Source organism: Mustela lutreola, chromosome 15, assembly GCF_030435805.1.
Source record: "Mustela lutreola isolate mMusLut2 chromosome 15, mMusLut2.pri, whole genome shotgun sequence".
NCBI classification, from domain to species: Eukaryota; Metazoa; Chordata; class Mammalia; order Carnivora; family Mustelidae; genus Mustela; species Mustela lutreola.
In genome coordinates, this window is record NC_081304.1 from 14,924,964 (window position 1) to 14,946,192 (window position 21,229).

Below are 21,229 nucleotides of genomic sequence, written 5' to 3' on the forward strand. Positions count from 1 at the left end.
CCAACATGAAATGTGCTGACTTTATTAGCCGTGAGACATTCCACTGCCTGGTAGAGTCCCAAAGGTCATCACAGAACCATGAGGGGTGGAGTAGCTGGGGGCTGGAGCTCTGTGCCCTGATTTGTCCACTACAGAGGACACTTTCGTCCTCAGCCGGTTCAAAGGCTCTTGGCAGGAGCTCTCACTAACCTTGGGTGCTGAGCCATGAAGTGGTGGTGGATCATTCTGAGCCACAGGTGGCAGTAACCAGCCAAAAGCAAGGTTCTCACATGGATCAAAAACTTCTTTCTTCAGTGACTCCTCCATCCTGTAAGCTACTTCTACACCTGAGCCTCAAACACCCTTTAAACAAAGCCCTAGAGGAGTCTGGGAAATTCCCGAGCCTCTTTACCATTCGCCATTGTGGGTCACTTGGGTTGGCAGTTGGTAGCTACGGTAGGAGAATGGTTTTCAGAGGTCCATTGGGCAGCTGTCTGCCTCCCCCAAATCCTTCACTCTCACCCACTTTCAATCCCCTCATGGTATCTTATCTTGCGGTTCAGGGGCTCCAACTTCCTGCCAATCCAGGATCTGAGCCATGTCTCTGGAACTCCAGCTGCTTGGGGATGGAGCTGAGGTGTTCAGGGAGGGAGGGAAAACGGGGACCACAGATGAGTCCCTGTACCTCCAGGGGATGAAGAGGTGAGGCCAAGGGCGACAGGAGCCCCTCAGGCTGCTCCTGTTCTGAGGAAACGGTGAGAATTTTGTCTGTTGCAGCCAGGGGAGCCAGGGGAGGCCCCCTGGAGGAGGAGTTCCTTCGCGTCAGCCTATACTTGTTCAAGTCGCCACAGCTTGGGACCTGGGGGTAGGGGACAAGAAAGGGGGAGGCCACCACCGTCAGGGATGGGAACTGGCAGGAGCTGTGTCCTGTTGCCCTTGCCCCAGCTGTGGGATCTATGGTTACAATCTGGGCTTTGCCACCACCTGTCCAGGCTGCTTGTCATGACGTAAAGAAGGAAAACAGAAGCCACAGCTGCTCTCTGACTGCAAAGGCTCTGGGCTTGATGCCACATTGAGACTAAGTTCCGGGTGGGGCAGACATGCAGCTGCCTCCAGGAAAGCCCTTGGGGATCCCTTCATCTGCTCACCTGTTCAGGGGTCAGACCGCCCGGGGGCAGCCTAGTTCCTGGACTCTGAGTGGCTGAGGCTGCAGGAAACAAGGCCAGGTCATCGGACATAGGGGCTCCCAGAATGCAGCCAGCGTGACCCTGGGGCGGGGGATGCTGAAGGAGCTGTAGGATACGGCTGAGGTCTGAGGACATGCGGGACTCCAGCCTGCCAGACAGAACCCCACAGTCAAGGTCAGGGTCAGAGTCAGCATCAGGGTAAGGGAGAGCAGTTCAGGTCCTGAGGCAGCTCTCAATTTTGCAGCCGACATGCCATTCCTGCTGCATGCAATGGCAGTCTGGGACCTACCTGACGCTACTTCCCCGCTACAGTCCATCCCTGACTTCAATAACAACAGTGACCAGGCATTATGCACACCTCATTTAGCCCTCTTAAGGGAGCTTTGGTATGGGTGTTCTGGTTGTCCTCATTTCATGAAAGGGCAAACAGAGGCTCAGAATAGTTAAGTAACTTGTCCACATTCTTGCTGGTCAGTTGCAGAGCCAGGTTAGGAGCCCAAGACTCTACTGCCCCAAGCACTCCCTCTACCACCACAGCCCTGCCATCCACAGGCCACACACTCTTTCCAAGGGCCTATGGAATTTGTTTCTGCATGAGGTTATGCCCCTCTTCCAGAAAGTCTTCCTTGATGTGTTTGGGGGTTCGCTAGGACAAGCCGCCCAAGGAAGTGGGCTTAGTGACCTAGGGAAGGGGAGACTTGCAGCTAAATGGGGCTAGCCATTCTAAAACCCACAGAGTACACAGTGATGTCCCTGAGCCACCAAGAGGGGGCACCCGTGCCTAGCCCACTGCTGGGCCTGCTCTCTGCAGCCACCCCCATTCCTGGCCCACAGGACACTCACCTGTTCATCTGGGCCTGGAGCTGTTCTAGCCTGGAACCTAGCTCCCGAGGCCAGCAGTCTGGGTCTCCCTGAGGGTTGGGGGGGCTGTGCCTTGGCTTTGGGGGCACTTGCTGCAGCAACTCAGGCCAGAGGCCAGATGCATCTGAGATGCTCAGGGAAGGGGCTGCGGCTGCAGGAGGGAAAGGGAAGCCTGAGCTTCGGTGTGGCTGGTTCCACAGGCATGAACTGAAGCCGAGGCCATCCCCTTCCCCCACCTGCCATGGTAACACAGGTTGGGAGAAGTGGCTCTCTTTACCTGGGTGCCCTGGAGTACAAGATCCTGCCCCCATAGAGGTCTGGCTTCTAGAGCCCAGAAAACTCTAACCCCGAAAAGGGGGCTAGGGCCTCAGCTTGGCTGGGGGGGTTGCTGGCTGCGTGGGGACAGTCCAGCCCTGGCCTCACTGTCCAGGGAGCTGCAGCCCAGCCACTCCCCTTGTGCCTTGATGTGAAACAGCCCTTGCTCGAGTTCTGAGCACACAGGGGCAGGAAGGAGACAGGGTGTCTATTCTTGAGCCTCAGAGAGGGAGCTGCCCTCCGTCCCAGGCTGAGGAAGATGGGGAAGGACCTGAAAGGGGTAGGAGGCTGGGCAGGAGCTTTAGGCGATGCTGGGGCCAACACTAGTGGAGGCTGGCTTTGCTTACCTGACTGGTTGTCACCAAGGAAGAAGGCTTGGTGGTCCTGGCTGCCTGGAGCTGGCTGGGGTGATGACTGGAAACCCCCGCCTGCCTTGTGGGGAACAAGAGCATCAAGTGACAGGTACCAAAGCTGGGACAGCTTTTTTTTCCCTTGCAACCCCCCTCCTGTGGCCTTTGAGACAGCTAGGTGAGAAAGTAGTAACAGGAGGCCAGGCTTCCCCTGATGCTCCAGAAAGCTTCCTGAAGGTTCTCTCCTGTACAGCTGGGCAACCACCCTCTTGGCACCATGTAACTTGGGGATACTGAGGGGCTACAGATGCCCCAGGCCACAGGACCACATCCCTCTTGCCCTAGGGTCCAGCCACTGAGCACTTGGGCCATCTGATGGCTCCTAGAGGTTAGGGGCCCCAAGGCAGATTCCTTATAAAACATCTCCTAGACAGATCACATGGGAAGAAGAGATACTGGCTGGGGGTAGAAGAGCAGAACAGACAGGGTTGGAATAGCTGTCCGTAGCAAGAAAACCTGCCTCAGCACCATCTTCTAGAAGGTGGGCATGGAGCTTGAGCCAGCAGAACCCATCCTCCTGAGGCTGGGGGGTGGCAGGTTCAGTGCCAGGACCTCAGCCACTGTTTTCTCTGTCAGGCATGCCTGGCCCCTCCTTCACACTAACTGATTCCAGACACCCCTTCTCCATACAGTCCCTTCTGGGCACTCCTTGGTAACCCTGAGCTCCGTAGAAATTTGGTCTCCCCACACATCCTCATGACTTCCTTGGTTATTTAACTACGAGGCTTTTTATTTTCATTGAGTTGTTATAATCTCTTCCACTGAGTAATAAGCTTGAGAGGAGAGTCTGCTCTATCACTCATCTACACCCCTGGGACCTGGCACTGTGAGCCCCTGGATGACAGATGCCCCCTTCCAGCCTGGTGCTGTGAGGTGGGAAAAACCTCAGCTGTAGATTTGCACAAACTTGAGTCCACTCTTTGGCTCTGCCTTTGACTGTATGGCTTACTGAATGCGGTATGGCTTTAGCTGATGTACTCATCCTCTCTGACCCTCAGTCTCTTCATCTAGAAAGTGGGGGAAATTACACTCTGTGCAACGAGAAGACTAAATGAGATCGTGTAAATGAAGCTGGGTTGGTGCTCAATAACTAGTAGCTCTCATCACATTTGGCATTATGTTGGCCACAGTAGACGTAGAAGAAATTACGGTGAAGGACGCAGGATGGGGTGGAAAGGAAGGGAGGTGGTCAGATGGGTCCCCTGAGGCCAGGCAGGCCAAGGGCTCAGCAGCCTCCATGGCCCGTTACCAGCTGGCTGAGGGCCACTCCCCACCCTGGCCCACCCAGGCCAGACTCACGTCCCGCAGGTTGAAGGTGACTTCCAGCTTACTCCAGAAGCTGTCTGCAAACGCGGGGTACATGTCCAGCACCTCCAGCAGGTCTGTCCGCTGGATCTTGTGCAGGTCACAGTAGGTCAGGGCCCGCACATCTGCACTGGACTTGCCCGGCCGGGCGTGAAGGCTAATGGGTTCCCCAAAGATGTCGTTCTTTCCTGCCAGCCAGAGGGACAGGGGTCTGTCCAGGGTCTGGCTCCAAGCTCTCCTTGGAAAGCCTCCCTGAGGGCCCCTTGATCATGAACTCTCCCCCGTCCAGGGATCCTGCCAGGCTGGGGCTAGAGACAAGCCTGGGTGTGCTGGCTGGGGGTGGGGAGGGATTGGACGTGAAACCTGCCTTTTTCTTTGTTCTCTGAACTCTGAAGAGGATATATACCATCCCGGCATGTAGGTCTCCCCCAACACTAGTCTGCAGGCCCCTCAGGACCACCCGCATCAAAATCCTCCCCCTTCTATTTTCTTTGTTCTCTGGCACTGCCCCTATCCACCCCTCCACTCCAGGGAAAAGTGGGCAGGAAAGGACATTAAAGGTTTCCTGTTCAATCTCTTCCTTGCCCCTCAGTCTGGTGGTGCTGTGAATGCAGGGAACCAGGGCTAGGAGCCCCCACTGCCTCCACAGTGAGGTCTGAGGCTTCTATCTCTTTGTATTCCCACTCCCTGTTGTGGGCCCAGGTAACCAGCATGGCCCTGGCAGAGGAAGCCTGGGGAAGTCACTTCCCCTCTCTGGACCCCACCATTCTCCTCTTTAAAATGGGTTTAACTATAGCTCCAGAGGAACAGATGTGATGCTTGAGAACCTGCCTCAAATAGCAAGAAGCACCAGACAGGTTGGTGCCAGGCACCGGGGGCGACGGATGTCCCAGGGTGGATGTAGGCTGATGACACTTGAGGCATGTGGTGAGGGTAGGGTTCCTCCTGGTGCCAGGCCCCCTGTGCTGGCCACAGGATGTAAATGTGAATCAGATCCTACACCCCTCCCCAAAGAGCCCCCAAAGTCCCACAAGACAGGCACCTAAGCCACCAACTAGTTTACACGTCATGTGTAGAGTCTTAGGATGGGGAGAACAAAAAGCTCAGGGGCCAAGGAAGGGGAGGGGCTCAATCGACCAGGGTTGGTGGAGGCCAGGATGAAGGGCTTACCGAAGATGTGATGTGGGAGCTGGGTTGTGACAATGAGGGCTGGGCCCGCAGGAGAAAGGCAATAGGAGTAGGAAAACCATCTGCCCAGTGAGGGCAGACAGAGAGCCCAGGGCTGGGGTGCCAGGGACCATGATTGCTTGACATCCACTCCCCACAGGGAAGTCCAGCCCCTCAGCCTGGCAGTACGACCTGGAGCCCTAATGGCTTACATGGACAATGATGGATGGAAGCCAAGCCCAAGAGAACAGGATCAAAGATCACTCAAGAGGAGAGGACTAAGGTCCAGAGAGGGAATGGACTCACATATGAAATTCATAAGCTCGAAAACTGAGCAACATCATAAAATGATGGTTATCCAGTAGATGAAAGATTATGATCTAATGTACATTTCCACTCAAGGCAAAATGAGAGGATTTCAAGTCTCTAACTGAAACTTACATTGGACTAGCTTCTTAATTATTCAATAGAATTATTATCCTTCCCACGTGGATGGCACTTCTAAGGTAGGCTAGGAGTGAGGGAAGGTCTCATAGCAGAGCCCGCGGCTTGAGCTCAGCCTTGAAGGATGACCAGGATCTGCCAGAAAAATGCTCCAAGTGGAGTGGCAGCACGTGCAAAGGCAGGGAGGTGTAACAGATACTGCAGGGTAGGGAAGTCTGGCAGCAGCATGAAGTGTTGGGGGGAGGGTGGCAGGAGTTAGGGAGGCCAGATCAGAGAGGGCTGTGCATGCTGTGATCAGGGGTTTACATATGTCTTGGGTCATGGGGAACCATGGAAAGATTTTGAACAGAAGAGGAATATGCAGATGTGAATTTCAGGTCACTGGCAGAAGGTGGAAAATGGAGCATGGGGGTAGACCAGATGTACGGACACAGGAAAGGAGCACTTGACATGTGCCCAGGAAGGACGTGATGAGGGCTGGAGCCAGGCAGGGACAAGGAGACAGGTGTGGGATAGAGAGGTATTAAGGAGGGTAACAGACGGGAGTCTGTGGCTGCCTGGATGGTGGGAATGAGACAGGAAAGGAGAAGCGTGCTCCCTTGGTTGATTTCCAGATCTCTGGCCCCAGCAATGGATGGTTCACAGTGATGGGGATTCTGAAGGAGCAGATTTGAGGAAAGATGATGATTTTAGACACAGACACATTGTTTGGTCTGCCTATGGAATATAGGGTGGCCATACCCGGGAAGGAATGGAATATTCTGGCCTAAGGAGATATTGCGGCCAGGACGGCTGAGAACGTGGGAGCAAGGCAGTAGCTCAGGTGAGGGTTCTGAGTGAGGAAAAGAAAGCAGAGCCCACACTTGGTGAACACCAGCTGGGGAGCGACCAAAGGGAGAGGACTGAGCAAAGGAACTGGAGGCGGCCTGTTCAGTGGGGCTGGAGGAGAGCCCAGCCATGGAGACCAAAGGAAGGAGAGGCTGGCATCCTGATCAGAATCTTGGGGTGGGCTGAAGTCAAGGAGAAGGCAAGGAAGATGAGAATCGTCTCAGAGAGGTGAAGTGACTTGCACGAGGTCACATGGTTGGTAAGGAGCAGGGCCTTGTGTGCCCCCAACTCTGTCCCCTGTCCAGTGCTCATATCCTTCTTCCAAAGTGTCCAGCTGTCCGTATAGCAGCAGTGAATGAGACTGGGGTCCTCCCTCCAACCAAGACAAAGCTTCGCCCTCTCACATTGAGCTCCCCAAGAGTGGAAGAAGGTAGGCGCCTTCTTGGACTTTGGAGTCAGACACATAGCCCTGGAATCCGGGTCTGGCTACCTGTCAGCATGACCTCTCTGAGCCTCTACTTCCCTATCAGGAAAATGGAACCCATGGTAGAGATTTGTTTTAAGGGTTCAGTGAGCAAGGTATTTAAAGGAAAAAAAAAAAAAAAAAAAAAAAAGCTCTCCACTGAGCACCGAGCATGCGCACATGGCAGGCCAGTGAAATGTGCCATCCTCGTTAGGAATGGAGTAGTCCAGGCAGGACATCTCTATTTGCACCCCACCCACCCATACCGGTCTTGCCCTCCCTGCCCGACCCACCGAGGATGGCCACCACCACGTCGTCGCGCAAGATCTCAATGGAGCCACGAGAGATGAAGTAGAGCGTGGAGAGCACGTCGCCCAGGTGCACCAGCGTGTCCCCCGGCGGTGCGTGAGTCGTCTTGAACTTGACCGCCAGCGCTCGCAAGCAGCCCTTGCTGGCTCCACGGAAGGCAGGGCAGTGCTGCAGCAGCGCACGGTGCAGGTGCAGGCAGATGTCGGCCTGTAGGCACTCAGGGAAGCCCTTCAGCACCTGTGAGGGGGGCGGCCCCATCCAGCAGGATGCAGCTGGGCCTGGGGCTAGCGGAACCGGAGCGGGGGTGGGGGAGGGCGGTAGAGTGGAAGCGGGTAGGGAGCTGGGGGTGCCCTGTGCAACAAGACCTCGGCCTCCCCCGGGGACATTCAGCCAGAGCTGGGACATGAGCTGGATCACCTGTCCCACCCGAGGTCAGGCCGCGGGGCTCACCGCGTTCATGTCAATGCCGTTGGTGTAGGACCAGGCATGCTGGAAGTACTCTTCCAGGCGCTGCCGCAGCGGGTTTGGGATCTGGTGGAAGCGGATGAACTCCTTGACGCGTAACATCTGCGTGTGGTAGCGCGCAGTGCCCGAGTACAGGCGCTGGATGATGGCTGACACGTTTCCAAAGATGCTGGCGTACATGAGGGCTGGGGTGAAGAAGCAAGGGCGTGGGGAGTGAGCTCCTTCGCAGCCCCACCAGGCCATAGCACCCCAAGGCCTGCTCCAGACCTCCTTCTCCCTAGGAACCCTCTAATCAGGGGCCCCTCCGTCCAGAGCCAAGTCAGAGTGCCCAGAACGGTGCCAGGGCACACAGAGGGACAAAAGCCCCTGGGCTTCCTGCCCGCCTCCCTCCTCTCTCTGTGCTGTGTCTCTTGGCACCTTCCTGGACCCAGAGGCCAGACTCCTGAGAACTAGGGCAATGATTTTTTTAGTACAGATTTGTTTTCCTCCTTCAAGTTGTTTAAAAAAAAAAAAAAAGTATAATAAAGGGAAAACTCTTGGTCTCTGTTTTCACCCATTTTTTTTTTTCTTGTTTTTGTTTCTGGGCTTTCACATCTCTAAATACTCTGAACATGACAACTTCTTCTACGTGTAAAATTCCATCTGACTCTTGTGTTGCTAGACAAGGTGTCTTGGGGAGCAGGCAGCGCAGTGCAGGGCCCGGAGCACACATAGCCAGAGGAACTGGCCCCTGGGATAAAACTGGGTCTCTGTGTATCCCTGGCAAGGGATAGTTAGGACCCTCAGTCTCCTTGGTCTGTAAACTGGGCTTGTAATACAGCCCCCACAGGGCATGCACCTTTGACAAGCACTTACAAAAATGCCTGAGGGGCCAGCTTCATGGGTGTGCGAGCTGTGCTAAGAAGAGTCTGGTTGCTGGCTCTGCTATCACCATTCTGGAAATCCTTAAGACTTTTTAAATAAATAGTGCCCACCTTTTCATCTTGTACTGGGCCCTACAAGTAATATAGCTGGTCCTGTTGCCTGGCACAGAACAAAATGTTGTACGTGTGTTAAATTCTGTGTGTAGTAGGTGAACAAGTGCAAAATTTCCTTGTGCTGCATGCTTCGTATTTGCCCATCCCCCACAGCTTTACTGTGTTCTGTCTCGTTACCCAACTAAAACCTGAATGGCACAGGTAAGGCCAGGGCATGGGGTGGCACTCACAGCCGATGAGCATGACGCAGATAGAGAAGACCTTCTCAGAGTTGGTGTTGGGGGAGACGTTGCCGAAGCCCACACTGGTGAGACTGCTGAAGGTGAAGTAGAGGGCGGTGACATACTTGTCCTGCACCGAGGGGCCGGAGGCTGGGTCACTGCCATTGTAGCGTTTGCCGAGCTGCGCGCCCAGGCTGTCCAGCCAGCCAATCTTGGGCTCCAGGTAGGGCCGCTCCACATTGCCGATGGCGTACCAGATGCAGGCTAGCCAGTGTGCAATGAGCGCAAAAGTGCACATGAGCAGGAAAAGAACAGCTGCCCCGTACTCGGAGTAGCGGTCCAGCTTCCGTGCCACGCGCACCAGCCGCAGCAGCCTCGCCGTTTTCAGCAGCCCGATCAGGGTTGTGGTCTGGAGGGGCAGGGAGGGGGCCATGGAACCGAGGGTCAGCCCTGGAAAGGCTGCACTTAGGATCACCTTTGATTGCTTGTGCATGTGGTCACACAGTCATTCAACAAACATTGGGCTCTTGGCCGGTGGCAGCAAGGCACAGCACAGCAGAGGATCTTAAGGAGATCTCAGCCTAAATCTCAAAACATTGTTATGGTTGTGAGGACAGAAGTCCAGGGGAGTGCAGAGAAAAGGGTGATCAATACAGGACAGGGGAGGCTTCACTCGTGAGCTGAATCTTGAGAGTTGAGGCTGAGTCTGCAGGCAGACAGAGGGAGAGGGAAAGGCATTCTAGGCACAGGGAGTAGAATGAGGCAAGCAAGGCATGGAGGTGTGAAACGGCACAGCCCGCATGGGAAATCAAGTGTGGTGTTGCCACCTGGAGTGCAGGGTAGATGGTGGAATGGTGAGAAATGAGCCTGGAGGATGGGTGACTGGGGGCTGCTCCTGTGGACCTCAAGGTCCAAAAAGAGCTTGGCTTTTACTTCAAGCCACTGAGAAACCAATGAAGGTTCTACAGGGTCAGATAAATGATTTGAAACTGGTCCCGGTTTCTGTGTGGAGGAGTGAGGCTGGCAGGTGCAGCGCTGGGGCAGAGGTGGGTAAGACGGCCGCTCCGTGTTCTGGCAGGGGCGGCTGGGGTGGATAGGAGGGGAAGAGATTGGCTAGAAGTGGGTGGGCACGGGAGCAGGGAGTGATGATGGACTTCCCTCCCCACCAGCCCCCTGCTGGACGGGCTGTGGTGGGGGTGGCTCGTACACAGAAAGCAGAGCTGATCAGAATGGAAAGCTGATCCCAAGGATGGGGGCAGAAGGATATGGTGGGTCTAGAAGCTATGAGAAGAGCCTGCAAATGCCTTCATGTCAGCTGTAGGAAGTGAGTGGGCATAGTAGCGGGTCTGGGGGTGACCGGGGGTTCAGGCTGCCTTGCGGAAGCAGCCTGTGGATTCCCTTTCCAACTCCAGGGTAAGCGTGCTTTAGAAGCCAGCACAGGGGCTGGGAGATGACACATGTTTGAGGCCCCCTCTCTATCCCCACCTGCTTTGGCAAAGGTACTCAACACCAAGAGCTCCCTGCACCCAGGACCGTGGGGCTGGGAAGCCCCAGGGCTGGGGCACAGGGAGTGGCCACAGCCGCTGGCCTGAACGGGGTTTGCTCACCTCATCAGAGCCAGTGCGGAAGATGAGCAGGTCGAAGGGGATGGCGGCCACCATGTCAATGAGGAACCAGCCCTTGAAGTAGTGGATGGCAATGCGGCGAGGGTGGCTGACCACCTCGTCGTTGGTGTTGACATAAGTGGTGCGGAAGTTGATGACAATGTCCACAACAAACATGATGTCTACGATGAGGTCCACCACGGTGAGCGGACTACAGGTGTAGCCACAGTCCACGCGTTGCGACTCGTCCTGGTCGCTGAGCAGGAAGGCGGCTGAGTAGGGTGTGAAGATGGCCGTGTAGATGACCAGCAGCAGGATGAGCCAGTCCCACACGGCCTTGAAGGGGCTGTAGTGCAGCAGCGTCCCCCGGTGGATGCGTGGAGCCTGCAGCTTGTACTCCGGCAGCACGTCGGCGCCCAGGGACAGAACCTGGGGGTGAGGACACATAGGGCGTCCGTTGCTAGGGAGACAGGGCTGGGAGGGATGAAGGCTTCTCGGAGAAGGGGGGGTGGGAGAGGGTGGGTGATGAGGGCTGTGGCGGGTAGAGGGGATGAAGCAAAGATGGGGAGAGCAAGTGTGAGGCAAATTCACAAGGCGACAGGTGTATTGGGAGGAAGTACAGAGGAGAGGGGTTACATGAGGAAGGACACAGCTCTGTTGCATAGGGAACCCGGGCCGGAAGTTCCCAGCTCCCTCACAAACAGACCAGCCTGGGGTGGAGAGAGCACTGGGGTGGGGCGGGGGGTGGTCGGAGGAGAACCAGGCTCGGAGTCATCCGTGGGCATGTTCCAGAGAACTTAGATCGAAGGGTGTAGCTGGGGGTTCGATCCTCTCTGGTGGGTTTGGGAGGTTCCCAGAGGTCAGGATTCCTGATGGGACCAAATCACTCCCAGAAGAACCTCTTCAGTCCTGAAGGTCCTGGGGAGCCTAGACCAATGAGGGGCCTCCCTGGGGCCAACTCACAGAGCCTTCCATGGGAAGAGTCAAACTTGGGGTGATGTAGCTACTCTGAGCCCTTGACAGGTCCTAGGCACCAAGGAGCCCCGACTATTTTGCATGCGTGCAAAGGGGGCTTTGCTCATTACTTTCAGCTGAGCCCCCTCTGTTCTGCCCCTCCCGCCCTGCCTCGGAGACTATGGCCAATAGTCTCCAGGGTCACCAGGGTCACCAGGCCCAGCCCGGCATGCCCAGGCTCTTGCCAGCTACCCAACACTAGAGGCAGCTGGGGCATCAGGAAGAGCATGTGTTTTGAAGCCAGCCAGACCTTCCAGGCTGATCCCAGTTCTGACATTGCTATATGTCTGTCTTGGGGTGAATTTTATGAGCTCTATGGGCCTCAGTTCCTCCGTCCACAGAGTGGATAACAAAGCACAACCAACTCCAGACATGATCGTGTATCCCAGTGGCACGTGCCGCTCTACAATCATTCCTGATGGAGCCTGAGGACTGGCCCACTGACCCCACCACCACCACTGGATAGGCCCTGGCGGATGGTCCTGGTTTGAGAAAATCTGCAGTGTTACATTCTAACCTTTGCAAATCAGATCCGTTAACAGATGAGGTCACATAAGGAGGATCCATCAAAGGGCTTAGGTCCTTTGGAGGTAGGAGCTCAGGTGTGAAGACCCAGCCCTCTGAGCCTTGGTTGAGGTGGGGGAACTTCCCTACTCGGGGCCCCTGCCAGCTCCCTCCCCTGAGGTCTGTCAGGCGCCTCTCCTACCTTAGGGCCCTTTCGGGGTGGGCTGGGAAAGCCAAGGCAGGCTGGGGCGCTGGGGTTGGAGGGCAGGATAGGAGCAGGGGGGCTGGTGGAGCAGGGACCATGGGCCCCAGTCCGGCCTGTCAGTCCTTCATGGGCAAATTTCCAGTCTAACACCCCCCATCACCGCTGTGCCAACCTGAGGGCCTGGGGTGAGTGGCCTTGGCAGGACTCCCATGGTCAGGTCCCTAGGGCCACCCTGCCTGACCTCTGAGGCCCCAGCCCTGCAGCCTGGGGTCCTCCTTCCTTCGCCTTTGGGGAGGGGCTGGGTGACAGAGAGTTTCCACCCCACCTGTTCGGTAACAAGTGAAAGGAGCCAGGGAGGAAAAAGAACGGACCCATCCCCCATGAAGGCAAAGCCTCAGAGAAAGCTGAGTGGAGGCCCCCGAGGCCCCCACCCCCACGATCTGTACTTCCTCCCTCAGCCCTGGCCTAGGCCCCTTTGGCGTCTCCGTTACTCAAGGTCGAAAGGATCCTTAGAGACCTTGGAGTCCAACTCTCTCTACAGGAGAGCTCTGGGGCCCAGAAAGGGGTAAGGTTACTTGTCCAAGGTCATACAACATGTCAGGGGCAGGACTCCGGTCATCTGAACCTCAGACAGGGTTCTTGCATTTCCCTCTAGAATGGTGGTGGGGACTGGGACATCGGGCCCTTTGCGAGGGCACACAGGGGTCAGCTGAAACAGAAAACCCAGGAAGGTTTGCCTGGGGCTGGCCAAGGAGGGGCTTAAGGGGAGGGAGGCATTCCAGATGGGACAGCTGGTCCCCTGGCCCTGGCTCCTCTGACTCTGGGCCTGCTTCAGGGCATGAATCCCCAGGAAGATGCTCAAAGAGAACTTAAGATGCCAGGGCCAACTCCCCTCTGCCTGGCTGGGGGAGGATCCTGTTGCGGGCTGGGGCGTGGAGGTGGGGAACAGGGACAGGGACAGGGACAGGCCTCCATCCTTCCTCCTCTTCTCTTCCTAGGACGGCCCTGACACTTCTCTCTGCTTCTCCTTTTCTGTGACTGGCAGAGACTTGAACAGGCCCCCATGGTGGCCTGGGTGATCCCCCCTCCCAGGTTCCTCCAGAGCTAGGGCGTGGCACTATTCCCAGGCTCTGCTGATACCGACCTCCCCCGCCGCTTCCATCAGGATGGTGGGCTCTAGGTAGGCCTTCAGGACTAAAGAATCAGACTACGGCAGGACAGGGGGCCTGGGGCTCAGACCACACCCCAGGGGGCTGGACAAGCTGACTACCTCCACCACCCCCAGCCCCAGGCCTGAGAAGGGACCCACGAGGCCCAGCACAGCCCCGCCACCCTGCCCTGCAGCCCGCACCTGGGTGACCTTCTCAGTGACGTTCTGGGTTCGCTCCACCACCTTGTGCGGTGCGATGATCTCAATCTCCGTGGTCGAGCCCGAGCGGTGCTTCTCGAGGTTGAACTCCACGAAGTTGAGCGTGAACTGTGGGATCTGGCCAATGGTTCTGTACTTGACCCTGCCTGTGCCAGGCCCCTGTGCCCCCGGCCTGCCATGAGAGCTCTCTGAAAGCAGGCCCAGGGTCAGAGCAGCCAGGCCCTGGGGACCAGCTGTCCCATCTGGTACCCCCACGCATCCCTCCCACCACCCCGTACCCCCACCTCACCGGAGCCCAGGAAGCTCTGGGACAGCAGGCACTGGGACAGGCTGCGACGTTCGCTTTTGGCCAGGAGCTGGGCCAGGTCCTCGAAGTTGAGGATGAACATGATGACGGCCCCATCCTCATTCTTCACGGGTACCACGTCCACCAGGCAGCGGAAGCTGGAGGCTGCAGACACCATTGGGAGGGGTCACAGAAGGGATCCTCTCCTGCAGTAATATGGCCAGGGGAAGCCAGGGAGGGAGCTGGATGGAGGTCAAGTGAAGGGCAGCCATGGGACTATTGGGTAGAGGGTTGGTGATGCTGCCCAGCAGGTGCCCCACCCACAGGGCAGAGGTGGGGAGAGCAGCTTAGCTGCTCATTAGGAGATAATGTAGCATCGAGCCCAAGTCCACACTCAGCCCTCTGCTCAGGGCTTAACCTTGAGGTTTGCTTCTGCTGTAATTAAAGCTGAGCAGATGGGGTGGATTAAGTGGTGAGGGGATGTCGGGCGTTCTACCCCCATGTAGCTCTGGCTAGCCCTGGGTTCAGCTGCCATATTCTTACTCGGCAAAGATGCCCCGCTCCCTCGATGCTGGAAGGAACTCGGAAAACACACTAAGTACTGTACCTGGAGACAGTGGGCACTTTAGGCCTCAAGATCCATGGTGGTGCCTCAGGGGAGGGGCAGACATAGCCCTCCCCGCTCCATTCTGCAGAGCCTGGGGTTCTGAGAAACGGACTGGCGAGGGCTGGAAGGGGAGGTGGGGGGGGGGCTGGTCTCGCTGAGTTCTCAGCACATAACAGCTTGGGGAGAAGGGACAGGTCCAGGATGAAGACACTGGAGTAAAGACCAGGCTGCCGCCCCAGGGGTCCCAAGGCAGACGTACTGGGACTGGAGGGCAGGCAGGGCAGTGGCCTGGGGTCTGGAGAAGGAGAGAGATGGCAGTTTGGGGACAGGCCCCTCCCCTTCTGACCCTCTCACATCCTCTTAGGCAGCTTAGACCTAGCTGTTGGCCCTCTGTTCTTCTTTCTTGGCTTCAGGGTCTCCCCTATGTGTGTGTGTGTGTGGGGGCAATCAGAGCTAAGACAGCCACATACTCCCAGAGCCCAGACTATGGGCTGAGTTGGTGGGTAGATGCTCTATAAACCCCCTTTCCATGATACCCAGTGGTCCCATGTCCCTCAGCTGAAACTGTTGGTGGGTATCAGGCCCAAAGGGCAGGATGCTAAGAGCCAGGGCCTCAAGGAAATATGGTTGAGGGCAGATTTGGGTCTGTCTCATGTTTGAGGGGTCAGTACCTGTCCTGGGTGTTGTGTGTTGGTTGAGTGAATGAAAGAACGTGTAACTGTAGGTACGCAGGAGGCCGGTTGACAGGAGCATTGCTACTTTGGGGTCCATTAGGATCTCCCTTCCCCCAAACTGCCTCCTCACACCGTCAGCGCTGGGGTGCAGCTAAGCGGCCTGCATCCTCCCTCCCACCTTCTTCCCTGGGAGCAGGGATCTCCTGGATCAGATTCCCCGACTCCCAGGCACCAGGCAGCCATCTGCCAGCTGCTGCCCTGGGCCCCGGGGGAGACATCCACACTGAGGAGAGGCCACCCACCTGCCTCTGTGACCGCTCCGGGGCTCAGAGGGCTATGGGCTCAGCCTCCCGAACCACAGCCCAAACTCTTAGCCTGGGACACCGGGACCTACCCAGGAAGCCTTGCTGGCCAGTGGTCTGACACCCCCCCCCCCCCCGCCAAGGCCAGACTGTCACCTCACTGGCACTCCTCTCTGTCACTCCAGAGATCTGGCCTGGGATAGGGCAGGGAGAGGGCAAAGCTGGACAGAGGGGCAGAGTCTCCAGGCTCTCTATGCTGTTGGGCACTGTCAAGGCCCAGTCTTCAAGGGGTAGGACCTGCCCACTGATGCTCTTCCGAGAAAACTGAGGATGGGAGTGAACCAAAGACCCATCATAATAGTGAGGGCTGGAGGAAGTCGTGCATCCCGTGCCCAACCTTCATTCTTGCTGTCTCTAGGGTGGGCAGAGAGAGGAGTCTGTGAGGATTTAGATGAGTTTGGAGCGTTCTTTTTCCACAGCCCTAGGCTACCCTTGCTCACAAGTGACTGTGTCTGGGTGACCAGAAGCAGGGGCGTGTGTCGCCCCAGGCTGTGCCCAGGAGAGGCGGTGTCCCTGTGCTCTTGTCCCACTGCTGGAGGGGGAGCTACCTTTTACCCCTTCCAGGCGCTCCTGCCAGGGCCCACCTCACCTCTGACCAAGGGCAGCAGACTTGTCTGCCCCCTGGGACGCAGCCCTTCTCTCTGCTCTGCTCTGCCCCCTGGATGTGCACCTTCTTTCAGTTTCCCTTTGTCCCCACCCCTCACCCCCTGGCCCTTGCCCCTCCTCCACACAGCCTCCATGTCTATCACCCCCACCTCTTTATGTCCATCCAGGTTTGCAGGGAACCCTCAGGGAGAAGCTGGTGCTGTAGAAAGCTGCCACTGAGAGCGCAACAGGGGAGAGTGGCCTCCTGCTTGGAGCTTCGGGCATTCACGGGTGAGTATGTGGAAAACACTGGGGCCTCTGACCTTGGCCCTTACCCTGTCCTCCTCATCCAGAGCTGAGGTCTGGAGGAGCCCAGGTATCCTCTAGTGTGACTTGGAGATGAGGAGACTCTCTGGTTTGGGGTCATTAGAGAAGAGGGCCCGACCAGCGCAGGCAGGTCTAGGCTCCTCTGCCAAGGGTCCAGCGGGGGCCTGTATAAAGGTGGGAGAAATCTGAGCATCTCTATTCCTCCCTCCAAACTCTCATTAGTTTTAGTCTGTCCTGACTGTCCCCAGCCCTCCTTATCTGTTAGATTCTTACTTTCCTCAGTAAAGGCAGGTGGTGGAAGAGCCAGGTTCTTAGGGGTCTCTGAGCCCTATCTCATGGGGCAATTTTTGCCAAGTGCTGTGGCTTCTTTGAATCCAACTTTGTGCAGCTGTATAATGTGGAGATAAATGAACACTTTCATTTTGACTTGGAGAACTGTCAGTGGATTACCCTTTTAGAGGAAAAGAGGATTATAAATAAACCAGCTAGAGTTCTATTCAGGACCCTTTTCCACCTCCCTAGAGTCAGGGGGAGGGGAAGAGAGGAGGTATTGACTGGAAGAGGGAAGAAATCACCATTAGGAGCCCTGTCAGTAGGACTAAAGGTATATGGGAACATTATAAAAGAAGAATCATGTAGTCAGAGTGGACAATAAGGTGAATATAAGTTATCTGAGTACCACATCCTTTCCTTAGGGTAAAACAGGCCAAGAAGCTCTTGTTTCTGGATTTGGGGCCAATCTCAGGTACGTCCAAGTGGTCTAAGTCTTGGGTAACAGGGCAGAGAAGGGCTTAGTGGCATAGGCAGGGGTGTGCAGGCACCAGATATGTGGTAATTTTCCATTTTCACCCAGGGCACGCCCCCAAGACTAAGTCCTGGGATCTCTTCTGATATCTGGAAGACCCCAGCAGGGTTGTGAAGATCTGAATCCTGATCTGAGAGGGCCAAAGCCTGGTCTTGATCTCTTCCCCCTGCCCGGGTACATACAGGGTGCTGAGGAGAGACCCTAAGAAAGCTGATCTGACATCCCTAGGAGTCTGAGACCAGCCCATACTCCTCTAGGGCCCAGCTAGAGCTCTGGGGTTAAGGACCTGTTATCACCCCCATTTCCTGCTGTCCCATCCTATCTCAAGGGGACCCTTCTCACTCCCCTGACTGTCACCTCCTCCCTGCAATGATGTGAGGAGGTGAGGTCACAGCTTTTAAAAATATTCTGACTTCATTAACCCTGCAAGGGCTGCCAAACTAAACCAGATTCTTCCTACTCCCCTAATCACTACCCCTGCCTCTGCTTAGTTGGCAACAGCAGGAGACAGTCAGGGGGACATCCAGGACCCAGCCATGAAGCATCCTAGAAGCCCTTGAACACAAACATGCACACACATACATGCTTATGTCCACTTACATTCATGCTCCGTACACACCCCAGGCCCCTAGGGCCCCGGTTCTCAGTACCCCTTGGCCCCAATCCAAAGGAACCTGGTCTTTATACTCAGAGGGCCCTCGTGCCTGCCTTCTCCAGAAGTCCGGCTTCTTAGCAGAGGCAGCTGGGGGGCCTTTCTCCCCTCTTGGGATTACTCAGAACAAATAGATCAAGGCAAAAATCTGGAGACGTGGGTTCTGCCCCAAGTTGGACCCCAGCAGTAGGATATTGGGCAAGTCCCTCCGTTGTCTCGGGCCTTGGTTTCTTCATCCATGAAATGAAGGGATTTATCTAAGCCAGTGGTTCCTTAACTTGACAGAACATCAGAACCACCGGGGAGATTTCTCCAAATGCACCTGCTTTGGTTTCAACTCACACCTCTCAGTCAGCCTCTCTCTAGGGAAAGTGTGTTTTGGAAAACACGTCCCAGGTAATTCTGATGCAGAACCAGGGTGGGGGGCCATTAAGTGATTTCAAAGGGACTTTTAGGATCCTAGTTCCCACTCATCTCTCCCCTTCTTCCCACCCACTGTCTGAGACTCTGAGGTCCTAGGGGGAGAGTCTTAAAGGGCCACAGAGCTCTGTCCTCAGCTTCTACCCCATGCTTTTGTCCTGCTTGCAATAAACGTGGGCTGGCAGTAACATCCCAAACTGGATGAGCCTCTGGGTAGGGGCAAACTCCAGACTCTATCTCCCCGACGATCTGGAGCTGGGTGAGCCAGGTCCACTCCTGTTTCCCAGCAAGCAGCCCCCAAGCCTTGCTTGCCCACAGAGGCATTGAGGGGGTGACTCCTTCCCTAATCTCCAGAGCAGACGGAGATGAGGAAAGGTTCATTTTCTTTCCAGCTGCCTGACAGCTGGGGCTGACAGTGACAGAGTGGGCAGCCAGGAGACTGGGGATGTGGGGGAGGGATGGTGGAGCCGGGGGCCCTGCCTGGAGTGAGGATCAGTCGGTGAGTCACCCTGGTCCCCAGCTTTGGGAAAGGACCTCAGAAGGCATTGATTCCAATGCCTATTGCTCCTCCCCCCACCCCACCCCGTGCAGATAAGGAAACTGAGGAGCAGAGAGGAGCAGGATTTGTTGCGGCCTCTGGTCCCTGGGTCAGTGCCCTCCCGATGGCCACTGTGGCTGGACAAGAGAGGGGCCGAGTCAGCCCTGCAGAACCTGTGGCCCAAGGGAAGCTCACCATCCTTGCGGTAGTAGAGAATGTCCACCTTGCACTCCTCCGTCCCCAGCAGGGCCTGCGCTAGGCGGGACATGGCACTGCGCGGCGTATTGGGTCCTGTGAGGAAGTCGCAGGTGCAGGGTCGCTGCATCACCTCCACTCGGGAATAGCCAAAGAGTTCACAGAAGCCATCGTTGCAGTAAATGATGGCGCAGTTCTCCATCTGTGCATTGGCTATCAGGAACTTCCGACCTGGGGGTGGGATGTGGGAAGCCCATGGCGACCAAGACTGGGCAACAGAGGGCAGAAAGATCATAGGGATTCTCGGCAGCAGGGAGGGGGTGTCTAGATGGGAGAGCAGAGCAGTAACCAGAATGAGGGAGAGAAGTCAGGTCTGGTAAGGGTGGGAAGACCTCGGAGGCCAGAGTCATGGGGGATGGCCATGGGACTCTTGAAAGTAATGAGAGTGATGGTAAGGAGTGGGGGGGATCAGAACGGTGATCAGAGAAGTGCTGGGGAAGGGGAGTTAGGCCTGGGGGTAGTGGGAAGACCAGGGCAGTAATAGGGTCAGTGAAGTGGAAAAGAGGCCCAAGGCTTCCTGGAGGCAGTGCAAGGAGTCAGGAAGAGGGAGCAAGGATGTGAACAGATGGGACTCAGGCCTGGTGAGAGCTCCTATAAAAATTAGAGTGGCCAGGGTCAGGAGGTGAAAAGGAGGGATCAAGGAAACCTCTGGAGGAAGGGAGGGGGTTGGTGTCAGGAGGAGGAAGCTGGACAGAAGGGAAGGTCAGCGACCGGGATACCGAGAAATCAGCTCAGGGAAGGGGGCATTGCAGCCTGCCTCTCTTGCTCCAGAGTAGAGTGTGGCATTTGAGTTAAGTGGGACTTGCTGGAACAGAAGATGTTTGGGGACAATAAAACGAAAGATTTTGCATTCAGCGTCAATATCCCCCCACTCTGCTCCATTCGAAGTAAGTAAAGGAGTCCCACCACTCCTGCCACCGAACCAGGAGTTCAGATCCGCCCCCACCTTAACGCGTACACTCACTCTGGCCCTCGAACTTGCGGATGATGGTGTCCAGGTACGTGTTCTGGGGCGCGACGTGGCCCCTGCGGACAGGCATCTTTCGGCTGCAACCTCCGCCCGGAGCCACCAGCCGCCCGACTCCCTGCGTCTCCACCTGTCCTCGGGCTCAGCGGCGTCCGGTTCCGGGTGGGCGCTGCCCCCGGAGTGGGCCGCGGGGCTACGTGCCCCGCCTGCCCGCCTGCGCCTACCCTCTGCTGCCCTCCCTGCTCCGCCCTCCCAGGCCCGCGGCTCCCGCGCCTCACTCCCCGGGCTCCAGCCCCGGAGCTGTCCGCGCGGCGGTGCTGAAAGAAGCCGCGAGGCTGCGGGGCGGGGTTCGCTGGGCGGGGGCAACTTCTCCCCGACCCGACCGGGCAGGGGCGGGGCCCTGACTCCTAGGGGGCGGAGCTGGGCAGAAGTGCTGCATCAGGGAATGGGTCGGGGCTCCTCTCCCGAGCTTCTTTCTGCTCCTGTCCCACTGGCCAGTGGCCTCAGCCCCTATCGGACCCTTTCCCGCTATCGTAGGGCAGTCCATACCTTGCCGGGCCGGGTCTTTTAGGTGGAGGGTGAGGAGAAGGGGAGCAGTTGTTAGAGGCCTCAGGTGGGCTTTTGCTGACTGTTTCTTTCACGGTTAAACAACCCTCAATCCGCCCTTGCCGTGCTTGCCCTCCAGCTGAATCCCAGTGCAACATGCAGAGCTCCTAAGTGGCAAGCTCAACATGGCCCTGGCCCTGGGAACATGGGCAGGAGTACATATGGAGGTGTACAAGAAATATACAATAAGGTATCTTCTTCAGAGGCCTGAGAGCTCTTAGCCTACAGGCACTGCTTGGGTTGGGGGGGGGGCAGATTTAAAGCCACCTATTAGCAAGTGACCACTGATAAAAGTGTCTGAGTACTGACTGAAAATAATACACTAGCAGAGCAGATGGGGATGGGGTGAGGTTTATTGAAAGAGGCTTCTTGGAGAGAAGGGAGAGAAGATCACTGTTCACTGAGCACGTCAGTGGCTGGTCTCGGAGCTTTGCAGAGGGTCCAATGAACAGTTTTGAGTCAGGCCTTGGAAGGCAAGCATTCAGATGGGGCATGCACCTTAGGCAAAGGCCAATGGT

At 56.5% G+C, this 21,229-nt stretch overlaps 1 protein-coding gene across 1 annotated transcript; it reads right to left on the bottom strand.

Annotated features, from left to right (window-relative positions):
- Nucleotides 1-6: 6 nt before the first annotated feature.
- KCNH6 (potassium voltage-gated channel subfamily H member 6) lies at nt 7-20,382 on the bottom strand. The gene is made up of 13 exons (XM_059149685.1): nt 20,103-20,382; nt 19,079-19,309; nt 13,917-14,078; nt 13,610-13,815; nt 10,539-10,964; nt 8,941-9,340; nt 7,719-7,918; nt 7,253-7,505; nt 4,052-4,245; nt 2,690-2,774; nt 2,010-2,178; nt 1,128-1,314; nt 7-838 (listed from the first exon to the last, which is right to left on the bottom strand). Exons 1-13 carry the CDS (start codon nt 20,176-20,178, stop codon nt 539-541), a joined length of 2,889 nt encoding a protein of 962 aa, XP_059005668.1. The 5' UTR covers nt 20,179-20,382; the 3' UTR covers nt 7-538.
- Nucleotides 20,383-21,229: the final 847 nt, after the last annotated feature.